Below are 17,394 nucleotides of genomic sequence, written 5' to 3'. Positions count from 1 at the left end.
ATTCAGCTCTACACATTTCCATTCCATACCACAATTTTAAAAAAACACAGTTTCATGGCAACACGTCCCTATCTGGCAAAGTTCCAAGACTGCAGTGTGTTCACTATTTCGCTCAATGGACCATCACTGATGATCACATATTTATAGGGCCTAACTGAGCAAGTGGTATATTACAATGTAGGGCCTAAACGTGAAAGTGTTATATTAACATTTAGGGCCATATGATGGCCTTAGAAAGGGTTATAACAGTCTTGTTAAATCATATAGCGGTGACTGGACAATGCCCTTGGGGTGCTGCTACGTTCTGGGATATCATACTAGAGTTTCACATCCTCAGCAGCTCCTAAATTAGCCTTGACCGCTTGACCATTGCATTCCCTGAGAATTCACAAATGAAATATGAATAGCTACCATCCAATGAGCAGTTCAATGGTACCCAAAGGCCTTGGGACTCGGGTGGTAATAACTTGCTTTTATATAGTGCGTCATTTGCACTGCTGCGGTTTCTAAGATTTGTAAATCACAAATATTACTATTACCCAATTATGGCACACAATTGCAGAAAACATGACTTACATACACTTCACAACATTAATGTTTCATATAATCACATTGTTACTTGACCCCAGTCATCAAGCTAGGGAATGAATGTCAAAGGCAAATGTTAAATCCGCAGTGTCCAAATACACAGATTCAATGCAACCCTTTACAAATCCATCTACACCTTTGTTTGATCTGTCAAGCAGCCACAGAGATGGTAGGGTTCTTAACTTTACTCGCCCTAGAGGCCACCAAAGCTCAGCACTAGAGCTTGAGTTTGGCCTTGTGGTCTCAAAAGTCTTTCGGATTCATCCAAGCAAATTCACTGCACGGTTTCAAGTCATGCGAGGAGCCCAAACACCAGAGACAGACTTTACGAGTATCCGTCACTGACATCTGTATGTGGCAATCCTTGCAGTGTTCAAAAGCTATAGCTTTAGGGGAAAATGTGTACCTTGGACACTGTGAAAATTCAGGTAGAAAACACACACAGGGGTAGGGATTATATGTGGCCCAACAACACTTCCAGGATGGTATGGACCTGACATGGAGCCGCACAAAGCCACCTACTGGCACACACGAGAAATGCTGAGCAAACTCTTTGGATGCAGTCTGATGCTTAGGGGTATGCACAGGGCAAGGAATCTAGTTATTAGTAGCCATTTGAAACACTCAAATTTCAGCCCTCTTGTATAAGTACAAATTTGCCCTGGACAAACAGGCTACCGTGTATTTGGAATGGATTCTGAATCAGTCCTGTACCAAGGGCCTCTATTTCCTTTCCCTCCCATTCCATCGCATTCAGGACAGAGCACAGTAACATGAAGATTGAAGGGGGAGAAAGAACAAGGGCAGAGGAAAACCTTGAGGTGGAGAGCTGTAGAAAGAAAAGGGTAATGAACAAAATAAGAGTAAAGAGAACAAGAACATGAGAGAGAAAAGAAAACAGCAGGGGAGAAAACAAGGCATTAAGGACAGATGAGAGAACGGAATGATAACAAGGACGCCGGGGACAAATATGAGCAGCAACGTGAAATGGACAGAGAAAAACTGAGAACAGGCACGCAGCAAAGAAAGAAAAGGGGAAGACAGAGAAAAGCACTAACAGGGGAAACAAGAAGAAACAGATCAATAAGAGATGTGACAAACAATGAAGAGGAACTACTAGAGATTAGGAGAGAGTCAAAGCACAGCAGCAATGAGTAAAGAGGAGAACTGCAATAAGAGAGAAGGAGGAGGCCATGCAAAACATCAAATAGAGGGTAGAGGCGAAGAAGAAGAACAACATGAAAACAGGGATAAAGACACAAAGGAGACAATCAAAATACAAACGAACAATAACATGTAGATTAAAGGTAAATGGAAACTGCTAACGGTGAGTGAGATAGGACAGAACAACATGCAGAGGTGAGTGTGAGACAAAGAAGAGGTTCAATGACCAGCGCAGGGGCAAATGACTGCAATGTCAGATGAGGAGACAAAATAAGAGCAACAACTAGAAGGTTGGGGAGAAGCATGTGAGAGCATTAAGTAAAAAAGCAACTGACAAAGGCAAGGAGAGAGATAGAGAGAAAAGGAGGCCGAGTGGAAAAAGGAGTGATTTAACACCTGTTTATAAATCCTTTAGAACAAAGAACTCGGAACCAGAGGGGGCAGCTGTACTCACCAGTCCTGAATGGCTCTCTGTACCTCACGTGCTTGTTCCAGGTTCTTTCTGTACTCTTCTGTTATGTGCTTCACTATAGGCACCAGCTCGCGGATTTGCTCCTCATCCTGTTCTTTAATCCTCTGGATCAGAACTACAAGTGGAGAGGGGAAATGGTCAGGGAGGAGGCAACATCTACGAGAAACTCACCCGACAGAGGCACCTGCTAAGTAGAGAACGCACTCCAACTGTGCCTGTACGATGCGGTACTAAAACCACGACATAACTCACCAAGCCATAGGTCAATGCTCTCTGCTCTACACTAGCCCCTTCAGTCTGCTGGTCTGTAAGTTAACTGCTTTCTGTCTCAATGGTGGGAGTGACACACTACTTCTATTTTAATGTCTCTAGTCTTTATGTTCTCCAACTTGCTTGCAAATCTATGGCCCAAGGCTAGTCATCCCTCAATAGATGTTGGCGCATCACTCCACTGTCACTGTTGTGGTAGGACGTTTTTGGTCACACATGGTAGATCCCACTTGGCCCCCAGGCAGTGAAGGTAGATCTACCTACCTTGCACAGTGAAGGAAACTGACAGGCGTCCCCTGATCCCTTCCTCATACCTTACTTGAAGAAGGGCCCGTTTTGGGACAGACGGAAATTCATTCCTGCCAGGAAATGGACATGTTTTTGGGAGTTCCCTTTGCTTACTCGCTATTTTATCACATATACGGAGACATGCAAACTGATACACACCCAAAGACTTTTATTATACCACATCCTAGAACAAAAAATATATAGAACAAGTGTTATGACCTTCACTCCCTGCTTGCGGTTGCCAGCTGGCGCAATAACGCGGGTGGCGCTCGGGAATGGCGCTACTGCTAAGCGCCTACATAAAACCACTGACTCCTTTTAATCCAAAAGAGACCCGTCACTCCGTCATGGGACACAGTTCTTTCATAAAATATCGCCACCATGCATGAGCCCTGTACCCCTACGGTGCCCAAGTCCATTCTTGTGCATTGTAAGTGCAGTGCTGCCATTAAGAGTATATGGTGCTGGGAGTTTGTAATTACGAACTCCACAACGCCATTATGGCTCGACTGAAAACTGGGAAGTTTGGTATCAAACTTCTGAGAACATTAAACCCACACTGATGCCATTGTGGGATTTAATGTAAAATGCCCTCAAACTCGACCAACTTCTAGTGATACGACTGAGTGGCTGCTTAGGAGGGCACCAACAGACATGTTTCTGGACTCCTGGGTCGAGAACCTGCTGCTCTCTGGGACCTGACAATGCACATCCTGGGACGAGGTGCCAAGCCTCCTCCCCCAGGATGGGCAGGGTTCACGAAGGGGAAGCTTCAAAGGCATGCCGCCTTTGTGAGCCTCCCCAGACCATTTGCTGCTTTCAGCGACTGGTCCCCACTGGTTCTACCCCCCACTTTGGGTGGGAGAGCCGGAGGGAAAAACAAGTGAGGGAAAGAGGTGTGCCCACCCCTGCCAACTCCACCCTTCAGGTGGGGGAGGCGAGGTGAAGCACAACTCTGAGTCCTCACCATCTTGAGGATGGGGGGACCCAACCAACCAGGGACAGGCTCCTGCCCCCCTCCCACGGGAGGGTGGCACGATAGGGGGTGTATCCACCCCAGGGAAGGGACCCATTGGTCCCTGCCCTTTACCTACCTGTATCGCCCCTAAATCTAGTATTTAGGAGGCACCCTGAAACGTGCTTCCTTAGATCCAGAAACCACAAGAAGAAAAGAAGGACCGAACAGCCGGGCAGCCAGCTAACAAGAGGAAGACGCTCAACGACTTGGCCCCAGCCCTACCGGCTTGTCTCCCCTTGAACCTGCTCCTGCGAAATCCCAGTGTGTCCTGCAGCCAGCAACCTCAAAAACCCCGGAGGACCTGCCTGCCTTCACTTCCAAAGACTGCTTCTCCCGTGAACACCAGATTTGTTCAACTGCAACCTCTGGCAGCAGTCGGAGACCGCGAATCCAGCCCACTTTGCACCTGCCGAACCCGGCACGAGCTCTAGTGGAAAAACACCACGAGGAGGTGACCCTGGCGATCCTGATCCGGCGACCCCTGACCTGCCTTAAGCCTCCAGCCGACACCTGCAGCCTACATCCAGAAGGCCCCCTTAACCGCGACCCGGAGCTGGTAAGAAGATCCTACCAAAAAAGGCCCCCCTGCACCTGACGCCCCACGACCATGAGTGCCCAAACCGACACTGCCTAACCAACCCCTAACTTCCCAACTTACCTCTCGGAGTGGTGTTCGCACCCAGAAGTTCTTAGTCTCCATGCCTGCAGTGCTTTTGCAAACCGGAGGTTCTCCATTGAAAACAGGGCACCGGACCTCGAAACAGCACCCTGCACCCGGCCTCCATAGCGCAGCTGAGGGTGCACCTTTTGTGCTAATATGTTTCCCCATTTGCCCTGACCTAAACACTAGGAGCTTTGCTCCTACAACACTGTGGCCTGCTTGCCAGCAGCCACCAACCGGAGGCCCCCTATCCCCCATAACATTGGGCCTCAACACTCTGCCCCCGGCCGCCCTAGTGCCGCTGAGGGTGCAACCAGGGTGCATCACTGATCCTGGGGGACCCCTGAATCCAACCCCAGAACCTTAACTCCCACAGTCGATAACTTACCTGTGAATTGATAACCTGTTTTTCCTCCACAGGATAACATTGACAATTTTCTTCCAAAAAGTTTTTAAGTGTGGAGTTTTGAAATCTAAAAATATTCTTTAAAAATCGCACGAATAACCAAAACATATTTACTTACCTGTTTGCAGGAAATTTCCCAGCGCTGAATCTAGGAATCCAGCACTGAGTTAGAAAAGTAACGTAAAAAGTAATTTACCTGTAATTTACTGAAAACGCCTATTCATTTAAATGTACTGTATTTGCTAAGTATTTCAACCTACTGCATCCCGTGTAAATCAAACAAAGTACAATTCCTATTGCATTTTCAAACTGTTCTACATTCAGCAACTTATTACTGTTAAGTATTTAATGCTTACCTGTGCCAGGCTTGCTTGGTTCTAAAAATAAAACAACAGTATATATTTTTTATAAAAAAACAATTGGCCTAGAGTTCAGTTCTTAAGTGTGTGAATTAATTTGCTGACTGAGTGTGTACATCAAATGCTTAACACTGTCCTCTGATACTGCCTTACTGCTCGACCACTCTACCACAAATAGAGAGTAAGGTTCTATCTAACTTTAACCTCTGCCTATCTCTGGGGTCACCTGGACTCCATACACACTATACCTCATTTTGGTGTAGTATATATAGAGCCAGTTTCCTACACACGGGTGGAAGGACTATAGTTGTAATTTCATCACTGCGTACTGGGTCGCTTCAACGTCATGACGTGCAAGTGCGAAAGTTTAACGCACCACAAGGAGGTAGATATACCAGACTGATGTAACTGGCTCAGGCTTGGGGTTTTTTAAATCGAGGATTCTGGGGAATGACAAATAAATGCTTCCCTCCTATGGAACCTGCCTGTCTCCTTATTCAGGGCTTTAAGTGGGGTGTAAAAAGTGGGGGTCTCTCTAAAGGGGCGTGGCCTGTGTAATTCAGGGTGTGGTTTAAACACAAACTAAATTTCTGCAATTTCCACACTGTACCACTCGACTTGTATTTTGGTCAGTCTCAAAACGTTTTGGTATTGTAGTCAGATACAACACAATAGCTATAATATATTTAAAACCAACAAGGACTATTTGCTTTGTCAATGGTTGATAGCTTTTTAAGAGAAATGAGAAACAATAATGATTTTGTTTTAATTAATATTTTAAATGATTCTATTCTGAAACTGAGACTATGAATTAAACATGAGTGGTCTTTAGTGTTTCAATCACTCCTGCAGGACAGGGTTACACACATCACAGACCACCATATAGTGAGAAAGGCCACAATTTATTAGGACAGGTGTGCAGTCAAGTCGACAATCAATTGCAATAAAGTATACCAAAGCCTTACTAATACATCATGAACAACCAGGCTATCGCTCCTCCCTTACCAGTTCCACTCTCCCAAAATGCCAAACCTATCCCAAAGACATCAGTGAAGCCACACACACATTTTTCCTATCTAATCTCACAACCCTTCTTTCCACAGCCACCTCACCCAAACACAGCACCAAACTGTCCAAGCTCCCCCCCAGCTTAACCCGCTCCAACGGTACCCTACTTATGCCCCAAGACCCGATCTGTGCTTTCCCCCTCCAGAGGGGTTAATACGCCTGCTCGTGATTCACCGATCATCCCCCACCCCCCAACTACTGCCACTCCAGAACTTGGAAACAACTGTGCCTGTCCTACAGCAAAACACTCCCTCTGAAATCTCCAACACTTAATCTGGATCCTGTGCCAAAAACAGCAACAGAATATCCCCCACCCCTCCTATCTTCACTGTTCGACTAGCTGGGTGAGCGGACTAATAGGAAATCACAGCACTAATCACCCACGGATCATCCACAGAGGCTGCACCCTTGACTACATACACACACATATATACACACACATAAATATATACACACACACAAATATATATACACACACAGATAGATCTATCTATCGATTTATCTATACACACAACCCCCCACCCCCTTGTCAGTGGCGTGGGACTGAAATATAGCTAACATTAGCACCGTCATTTGGTGACACAGTGGACGTTTTACCACGAAGAACTACATGGATCATGCGGTGTGTGATTGACATCAGGCATTTCAGTTTCTTCCCTCTATACAAGATGGAATGTTTCAATGGTCTATGAGAGACTCGGAATATGAAAAACGAAATGTTCATCATCAGCCCCACCCTTTTTAATGTGTATGTTAGCGCACTTGCACCCGTTATAGGGTACTATGGATTTGGCATTACCTCCTACGCAGACGACACGCACATTGTTGTACCACTGACACCGGGGGTGGGGGGGGGGGAGGTGGATGTGGAACTGCGTCTGCGGGAATGCATGGTGGCTGTGAGCAGTTGGATGTCCCAAAACTGTCAAACTAAATTCGGACAAAACGGAGGTCATTTTGTTTGGCAATTCCTCCAACTTCTGGACCCCAGCCTGTTGTCCTAGCTCCATGGGTACCCTGCCAACTCCAGCCAGCAAGGTGAAAAACCTCGGCATGATATTGGATGACAAACTCACCATGGAACATCAAATAAAAGTACTAACATCCAAAACCTGGTATACCATCAGAATGATGAAGAAAGTGCTACCTTTGCTCCCTCAAGAGAGTAGGCATACGGTGGTAAGGGCCTTAGTAACAACAAGACTGGATTATTGCAATGGCTTATATATAAATGCGCAGCAAAGCATATTGAACAGATTACAGACCTTGCAAAATGCGGCAGTCCGTCTACTTACAGGCTCTTCTAGGTTTTCCTCAGTTGCGCCAGAGAGAAGATCCCTTCACTGGCTTTCCATAAAAAGCCGTATACGTTTTAAGGCGCTGGCCATGGCATTCAAGGCCTTGCATGGACTAGGCCCAGACTTTTTAAAGCAACGCATACATTGGTATGTTCCAGGCAGATGCCTTCGTTCGGAAAGCACTAAACAGGGACAGGTCCCTCGTATCAGGAAGGCCCGAGGGGGAGGCAGAAGTTTTGTTCATGGAGCCATTAGGGCGTGAAACACTCTACCGCTCCATATTAACCCTGCCTGATTTGCTGTCCTTTAGAAAGGAACTTAAGACCTGGCTTTTTCTGCACGACTGACTCCCCGCCTCACTGCTCCTTTGATAGGTTTGACCCTCAGGACCTCTAGATAGCGCCAGGACACCTCCGGGTATTTGTCGCGCTTTAAAAGTATCCATAACATAACAAAAAACGCACACTGACATGGCAGCCAGGGAGACTGGAGTTGTGACCGAGATTATGTTAGTCCCTCTTTGCTGGCCATGCTTCTGTGTTTCCCCAATGAGATTACCCTTGACGGCATTTAAACGTGTGTTATGTTTGGGGCTGAGTTGATGATTACTGAGGAAGGTGGAATGCCGAAAAGCATTTGCTCAATTAACATCAAATTGAACGTGTCCCACGAGTGCTTCGCATTTTTGCAGCTTTGAATATATATATATATTATCTCAATAGAGCCGCACTCTAGACAAGGTGAAGGTTACCAGCCTTTATTAGCTTTTCCTGTGCCTGACGCGTTTCAGGACCATTCCTTCTTCAGAGGCATAAGGGAAAAGTTTGCACTGCTGGTAGGCAACAGCTTCCTAATATAAAATGTCATGCCCCTTATTTACGTCAATGTAGCTGTTTATGGGAGTTGTAGTGCCTGCAATTCCTTCCTCAATTTCGGCGCGCTGATACCGGAGAGAGATATACCATCCACACGATTGAAGGTACATCTGCCTCCGATTTAAGTTCTATACAGACTGAAACTGATTCCGCAGATGGCAGGGAGCTGGTGATTAATAATTGGGGTACAGACAGCACTAATTTCACGTTGGCAGAGGAGATGAATTTTTTTAAAGACAGGACCGCAGGCAAATATTACGTTTCCGAAATCCAAAACACAAACAAAGTGGAGAAGAAACCAAAGAAGACAACGAGGAGAAAACTCAGGAGCTAACAGCAGCAAAAAAAATGCAAGGCAAAAAGTGGCGGAGAAAGTAAAAGCCAAGGATAATACCGTCATCAATTTAACTGATATAGAGTTAACTAAAGCGGAAACAAAACTGCTATCCCTAGGACTTACCTTTTGTCCAGAAAGCAATTTTAATTACAACCAAACCAGAATTGACGTATTCAAGCTCATAAGAAAACTTAAGCTAGTGAAATTCTTCAAACTCAAAAATGCGAACAACCAGCCACCCAAACATAGACAGATGCCTGATATTTAATACAATGTTCTACAGGCCTCTGATGTGGAAGCACTGAAAACACTACAAGCACTAGTGGATGAGGATGAACCTCACAACACGTCCATGTCCACGCAACAAGCAATGAGCAAAGCAGACATTGACATATTAGAAGCACTCGGAAGCCCGTTCAAACCAGCCTCAACATTTATGCCAATCATGCCTAGGGATGCGGGTGACATTTTTAACGATCGGGCTGTAGATGAATTAAAAAAGATCAACTGAAAAATAAATACAGATTACAAAATGTAAACATCGGGAAAGGCAATATTACAACCGAATGCAAAAATTGACCAACAACAAGGAAATCACTGTAAACCAAGTGGACAAAGGCTGCACTGTGGTACTCTGGCCTAAAACGGAATATCGCAAAGAGGCTGACAGGCATTTAGATGATAAAGGATGTCACAGGAGATCTTCACTACAGGAAATCAGAGATGTCAAATCTGCAGTAAAAGAAGATCTGGCTCAGTGGTGGCAAGAAGGGCTGATTTCGAAGGATGAATTTTTGTTTCTGAACAATGAATTCCCGGTGTTACTAGTGATTTACTTCATCCCCAAAGTGCATAAAGGGACTACACCAATACCAGGGCGGCCAATCATCTCGGCAAGAAAGGCACTGAGAAAATCTTTCACCATGTTGGTTATAGTTTAAGAATTTGTCACAAGCTTACCATCATATATAAAAGACACGAGAGATCTTATTAAAAAAGAAATGCACAAAATGGCCTGGAATGATGAATATATGCTGACAACAATAGATATCACTTCATTATACACAAGCATAGAAACAAGGTTGAGCATTTTTTAAATAAGAGGTCAATTTTTTGTTACAATCATAACCCAATGCTGCTAAAAAGATCAAAGTATGTCTTACTAATAACTATTTTTTGTTTGGTAAAGAGATTTTCCAGCAATTGAGGGGGGTCGTCATGGGAGTCTGCTTCTCCCCCAGCTCCGTGCGTTTACAGGTGGGTTGGTGGGAGGAGCAGGTTCTTAAGGCGAATCATAGTCACAAATAAAATAAGTTGAATTGGTGGCGTTTTTTGACGATGCTTTTATCATCTGGAGGAGATCAGAGGAAAGTGTTGCTTTGTTTGTGGAAAACAAATAACACCTTGAATCTGGAGTTTACAGCACAGATCAATAGCCAAGTAATCGAGTTCCTGAATGTTCAATCCGATCTTAAAAACTATTGATTGGAATTCAAACTGCATAGAAAAGAAAACGGCAGGAAACTCGATCCTTCACACAACTAGTTTTCACCCCAGACATCTCATTAGAAGTATTCCATAAGGGGAATTTCTCAGAATGCATAAAATCTGTAGTTCAGAGGATGATCTGGTGCGGTGTCAGAAGGAGGTAACTGATAGATTTCTAGAGCGAGGTTATGATCTGGATACCAAAAATCAAGCAAAAGGAAAAGCCAATGCGAAACCCAGGGAGTCTAGTCTTTTTAAGGTCCCGAGCAGTACTCAACATAACTTTGTGAGTGATCCTATGGCCCCAGATGAAACCGATAACATCAGGCTCGCCACCACTCTTAGCTAACAGGAGAGGCAAATAAGATAAATTATCAATAAACAATGGCCCATAGTTCTTACAGATATCACATTGGGTTAAGTCCTCCCCGAAAAATCCACCCTGACTTTTAGGCGAGCTCCATCTAGGAGAAACTCCGGTCAGTAGTAGAATTAGGATCCAGCCCTAACTGGCTCACCCCCCAAAATAGATTTTTTTAATGCAGCTCATGTCGAGCATGCAAATTTAGCGTCAATATGACAGCTCACAAGTCAGCATTCAGAGAAAACCCAGTAAGTATTAGGGGTCACTACAAATGCAGGAGTGAGTTTGCCGTTTATGTGTTTGGGTGCTCATGTGACCTAAAATACTTAGGGGGCACTAAGCTACAAGTATACAGCAGATTATTACAGCACCTCAGGGCCATAGTAAACTCTGATTCATCCTATCATGTTGCACAACACTTCAAATTGGTCCACAACAACAATTTAAGTAATATTAACCCCTTCGCTGCTGCGGACATTCCGCTGCAGCGCTGGGGGGGGGCAGGGGGGCAGCGCGGTGGGCCTGTGCTCATGACGGAGCCGCTCCGTCATGAGCCACGGTTGAGCTGTGCTCATGACGGAATGGTTCCGTCATGACTCCGCCCATTTGCGTTGTCCCCCCGCACAGGCGGGGAAACAGCGCCGCGTAGGCGGAGCGGCCGCCAACGGTCGTGTCATGACGGAACCGTTCCGTCATGAGCACACGGCAACCGTGGCTCATGACGGAGCGGCTCCGTCATGAGCGGGGAAGGGGTTAAATATTTTGTGATAGGGTCAGTACCAGTTTTAAGAGGAGGAGGCAACAGAGAAAGAATATTGACTTGAATCTAAATTTACTCTCGAGCTGGACTCCAAGTTACCAAACGGGCTCAATACTAGTGAGGACTTAACATTATTTTCTATGAGAGCAACATTGGGTTAAATCAATTATGGCAAAAGGCAAATTAGACTATACATCAGTTAATTCAAAATATGTATTCTGTTCAACTGTGTCATAAGAATTTAGAAGTAATTTTACAGCTTAATGTTTTTGATGTTATTTGGCACGAGTCACTTTATTTATGTATAAGCACTTTAAATTAACTAAGGGCAATTAGAAAAACCATATGAGTATTGTTCTAAAAATAAGATTTAAGAAGAAACAACCTGTACTAAGGTACAAACTTTTTTGTACTCAACACCTGTCAAATCTGGTATAAGCTACTTTGTAATAGCATTAGCACTTTAATAATTCAAAGCGATGAGACAAACGTATTTATACATAAAAATTAATGAAGAATTAGCTATGCTGCTATTAGGCAACCTACTACGAAGCGCTATACCAATCAGCAACTAACAGGAAAAAGAGTGTGGAATTGCTTGGGGATCTCTCTCTTCCAACACTCTCTACAGGGGCCAGAGAAGCCATAGATCAAGATTTGATAAAGGAGGAGGTAGAGAAGGCCATTCAAGACCTACAGTCTAGAAAGGCCACAGGCCTGAATGGGCTTCCTGCAAAATTATTTTAATGTGTGGCAACTGGGGTGGTGAAACCGATATTAGATATGTTCCATGCTGCACTGAAAGACGGGAGCCTGCCAGTAGACCCGAGAATGGCCACAATCATGGTCATTCCAAAGTAAAACAAACCCCCCCAGAACTGTGCAGTTCCTATCGACCCATTTCCCTACTGAATTTTGAAATAAAGGTCCTGGCAATGGTGCTAGCAAACCAGCTTAGCCCCATCATACCACCATTGTACACCTTGACCAATCTGGATTCATGCCCCAGAGAAGTACCAGGTCGAACCTCAGACAACTATATGGTGTAATGCATGCTTTGGCTGCAAATCCAATTGAACCAGCAGCACTACTGTCACTAGATGCCCGTATGGCATTAGACAGAACGGAGTGGCCTAATTTGCAAGCGATCTTATTTAGGCTAGTTTTCGGACTGAATTTTTGCGCATGGGTCCGCCTCCTCTATTGTGACCCAAGGGCCTGCGTTCAGGTGAATGCGTCGATTTCCAGATCGTTCGCGCTTCACAGGGGTACGCGCCAGGGGTGCCCACTCTCCCCGATCTTCCCAATGGCGGCTTGGATCAGAGGAGATCCCTTAGTCTGAGGTATCGATGTTGGGGGTGGGTGGGAGGAGCACATTTCATTATATGTCAACGATGTATTATTATACGCACATAGACCGAGGCAGACATTCCACAGACTCATCAACATGTACTCTTTGGTACATATTCTGGATACCATATAAAATGGGATAAATCCCTTGTTTTTAATCTCACTGGAGAACTCCTGCCTCTTACGGCTGACTGCACGTCCCTACTGCAGCACAACAAATTGAAATACTTAGGAATATGGATCACAAAGTCGACAGAAGACTTTCCAACATTAAATATCCACTCTCAGCTGATGAGACTGCGAAGAGATGTGGCACACTGGCGGTGGCTATGGATATCCCTCATGGGCAGGGCAGTCTTGTTTAAAATGATGGCCTTACCACGACTACTTTATAAACTGCAAACCACCCCCCACAAGATCCCGGATACCTTTTTCCGGGAAATCGAGGGCGAATAGTGCAGCCTCATGTGGGAGGGTGGCAAGTCACATGTGGCCTTACGTAAACTTCAATGGGGGGGTTTGGTCTATGAGGGTGGATTGAAGGTCCCAGACATTCGTAGCTACTACTTGGAGGCTCAACTAATTAACGTTAATGGCTGGGCTTTTGCACCTCACGCTGAACCAGCATACAGAGTTGACCAATATGCAAAGGGGGTGCAGTGGTTATCTGGCGGCCCTGTACTGCAGGAAAAGAGTGACGTCTCTACCTGCTCATACTCTTACAGTTTTACAACAAACAAATGATGGACGGAATGCTGACAATGCAGACATTCTCCCCCAGTCAAGAGATCTGGGTTATATCAGCCGTCATCAGCCAGGATAGCTTGACTCCAGAATGTCTGCAGTGTCAGCATTCCGTCCATCATTTGTTTGTTGTAACGCTTTTCGCCCTAAGTGGGATGGGTATTCCCAGACGTGGGACCCGTGCTCACTACGCCCCTGGAGTCAAGCTATCCTGGCTGATGACGGCTGATAGCCAGAAACCGGTCCTAGGATGCTTGATTCCGGTCCAGTGAAGACATGGCTTGGCAGTTCGGGCTGGACTGTTCCCATGAGGCACAGGGTCAAGACTGATTTGCATATGGCCATGTCTAAACTGGGGTGGTGTAGTGGGCAAAAGAACGATGGATTTAACCCAGATCTCTTGACTGGGGGGAGAATGTCTGCATTGTCAGCATTCCGTCCATCATTTGTTTGTTGTAACGCTTTTCGCCCTAAGTGGGATGGGTATTCCCAGACGTGGGACCCGTGCTCACTACGCCACTGGAGTCAAGCTATCCCGGCTGATGACGGCTGATAGCCAGAAACCGGTCCTAGGATGCTTGATTCCGGTCCAGTGAAGACATGGCTTGGCAGTTCGGGCTGGACTGTTCCCATGAGGCACAGGGTCAAGACTGATTTGCATATGGCCATGTCTAAACTGGGGTGGTGTAGTGGGCAAAAGAACGATGGATTTAACCCAGATCTCTTGACTGGGGGAGAATGTCTGCATTGTCAGCATTCCGTCCATCATTTGTTTGTTGTAACGCATACTCTAACAGTTGTCGGAGCGTGGCACGCAGTCACTAAGCTAGTAGGGTGGGACTCTAAATTGACGCAACACACGCCACTATAGGTAAGTGATGCACTGGGTGAGGTGGGATGCTTAGAGGGATTCCGTGGATGGAGCCTTATTGGCATTGACACCCTAGGGGATATATTACAGAATGGGATCATGGTCACATTTGTGGATCTCCAGACAGAATATAAAATGGCTAATGGAGAGTAGTTTCGATATATGCAATTGAGGCATGCCCTACAGTGCCATGTGCCTGAGGGAGAGTCGCTGCCCGACTACTCCCCACTGGAAGATCAGTTACTACGAGACCCCATGACTGACAGAGCGGTTTCCCTCACATACCGGAAGTTAATGAACAATCTCCCAGACCCCCGGGGCAAGCTAAGAGAAGCCTGGGAATCGGACATGGGACTGCAGGAAGAGGATGATTGGCAGGAAGCGATCCAGAGTCCTAGGGAGGTAGCCATACGGGCAAGAATCAGGCTAATTCAACTCAGAGTCCTTCAAAGGACATTCACTCCCAGAACACTCCAACACAGGATAGGCAGATTTGACACAGACCTTTGCGCCAGGAGATGTGGGGAGAGAGACACCTTATTTCACATAATCTGGGCATTTCCTAAGATTCAAAGATATTGGGCAGGAGTTGCTGGGGTGATGGCTAGGTTGGTGGGCATGCTGGTTCACCTGGATGCGTGTTGGCACTTACTGGAAGTCACGGGAGGGACCAGGTGGCCCGCGTGCACAAAGACCTGGCTTATGCTGGCCTTAGGGTGGCAAAACTAAAAATTGCAAGGTCAAGGGGGGCGAAGGATCCCCCGAGACTTATCAATTGGAAGCTAGATCTGGACTGGTGTAGACTCACTGAAAGAGATGTAAATGAAAGTAAAGGTTGCCCCCAAAAATGGGAAAAAATCTGGACCCCATGGGAGAAATATAGGAACTAGATGGGAGTGGGGGCAGGAGGGAGACAATAACAGAGTAATGAACATGGGGTTTATTTGGTGCTATGATTATAAACTGCTCCATGTGTCTTTACTACTGTGCCTCTTATTCCTAATGTTGCCAAAAGTCATATACTTGCTGTCTGTTTGTACAGATGGACCAACTTTATGTTTAATAAAGAATTTTCGAAAAATAAATTTGAGCGAAAGTGATGTGTAATGAAGTTTCACTCACCGGTGAGGAGGTTCCATATTCTGCATTGTACTATTGTTATTCAATTGAATAAAGAAATACAATAGTAAAAAAAGTGCATGGATTTCTTGAGATAAGAGTACTGGACAAGGGGAGTTTGACTTGAATGCCATATGATAATCCTCAGAATGAACCACATATTCAGGAGCGCAAGAGCCAAGACAGAGATCATGAAGAAGCAGGAGAAAAAGTGCTTTTTATAACTCAAGTATGTCAATCTTTGAAAGATCCTGTGATGGAGAAGGAAATGTTTCCCACCTGTGAACAGAGTTCTCCAACATTGGCATCATTCATAGATTCACATTTTACTATTTGGCCATTCCGCTGAGGAGGGTCAACTCAATCAATTTTCCTTTCAAATCTGCCAATAGCTTTCTTCTGTGGATTTTGGCTCCTCTAGGTGAAATGTTTAACTGAGTGTTTCCTATCACTGCTATTTTACATTTACCAAGAAGGATACCAAGCCTCACAACAGGGAATAATTCAAGCAAGTGACTATGGGCGATTTAATTCTAGAAAAAGATGGCGGCACTCTTTTTTTTTTATGTTTTGGTTTGATGTTCAAGCAATGATTTTCAATGATTATTTTGATAAAATACAAGTTGATCATAGAGGAATGGATTACTCAATTCTCTGCTGTAAATAAGGGTTTGTGGTCTCTTACAAGCAGTTTAGTTTCATTTTGAAAATAGAGTAATTCAACTTTTTGATTGATTTTCATGTTTTTCTTCCTTATTGTATTCTATAAGTGTGAAAGAGCCACGCAAGTGTGCTTGTCTCGATCGCGTCGCTCATTATTTAACATTGGATTTACTTTCACGAAAGTCTTTTGAGCACTAGCGTGCGATTTAATCTGTTTTTGATTTCAGTTGTGCGAGTGTGTCTAAAGAGGTAATTTTCACACCTGAAACAAATATTTTCTATACTCTTTACTGCTTAAGGTTAAGAATTTGCATCTTATAGTGCTAGCAAGAGACTGCCAGTATCTTGCCCACTCATCATTATATCTGCTTGACTGTGTGTTAGGGGAAGGCAGTCTCATGCTGTAATTATATGGCAGTTTGTGTTAGTGGAAGGGCTTTTGTTGGTTTTAGACCAATGGAAATTGTAAGTTAAAGGGCATCCTTAGCTTGCAAACCCATTACAATGTATGCAGGGGGGAATGCGAACAATGAGTGCACTATAGTTATCACACTTGACTGCATCACAGCTCCTGGAAAAACCTCTGTTTGCACAGTTGTTAGTCATAGGGTCCTTACCCTGTGCCTCTGGCTGCTGCGACAATATCTGCTGCTTTAGATTGTTCACTTTCTCATTACAGTAAATAACTTGCTGCTGCAACCTCATCTGCTCTGCCTTCAGATCAGACAAATGCATAAAAATCTTGTCTGCTGCCTGGAAAGAAAAAGAGAAAAGATTAATCAAAGATTACTGAATGAGTAATAGTATAACTTTGACCTGTTCCTGGAGTGCGTGTGCGAAGGCAAAATTGTGACTGGAGAGAAAATGAGGGAGATTAAGAAAAAGCATAATAAAAACTCAGATAACTGAAAGGCTTGATTGACGATGAAGTGTGAAAAGACCTTTGGGAGGAAGTATGGGTTTGTCCTAATTGCCACATTGTCCTTCTCAATCTGCAGGCAAGGTTCCTCTGTTGCGATTACCTTTAATTTACTAACTCGTAATGACGATCAAGAAGACTATCTAGTATTTGAGCCACATCTTAAGAGTAGGGATATTTGTTTAGTGGTATTACTACAACATTTAGATTCCAGATGCGCGAGAACGCAGACTTTTCTTTGGGGAGGGGTTTATATTGCGCAAACGCAACCTATAGGTATCAGAGCACTTTAAATGAGCACCAGTTATTTTA

At 44.8% G+C, this 17,394-nt stretch overlaps 1 protein-coding gene across 4 annotated transcripts in view; it reads right to left on the bottom strand.

The window, feature by feature from the left end:
* The window catches only part of HAUS5 (HAUS augmin like complex subunit 5), a 343,036-nt gene that overhangs the window by 38,774 nt on the left and 286,868 nt on the right, over nt 1–17,394 (bottom strand). For all 4 annotated transcript variants that reach the window (XM_085615894.1, XM_085615897.1, XM_085615895.1 and 1 more), the window contains 2 exons: nt 16,781–16,916; nt 2,207–2,339 (listed from right to left, as the gene is read on the bottom strand). In XM_085615894.1, coding sequence (XP_085472020.1) covers nt 2,207–2,339; nt 16,781–16,916 — 269 coding nt within the window. The remainder of the gene's footprint in view (nt 1–2,206; nt 2,340–16,780; nt 16,917–17,394) is intronic.

This window comes from Triturus cristatus, chromosome 7 (genome assembly GCF_964204655.1).
Source record: "Triturus cristatus chromosome 7, aTriCri1.1, whole genome shotgun sequence".
NCBI lineage: Eukaryota > Metazoa > Chordata > Amphibia > Caudata > Salamandridae > Triturus > Triturus cristatus.
Note: the sequence above shows the minus strand (reverse complement) of the source record. Positions and strands in the feature narration are given on the sequence as shown.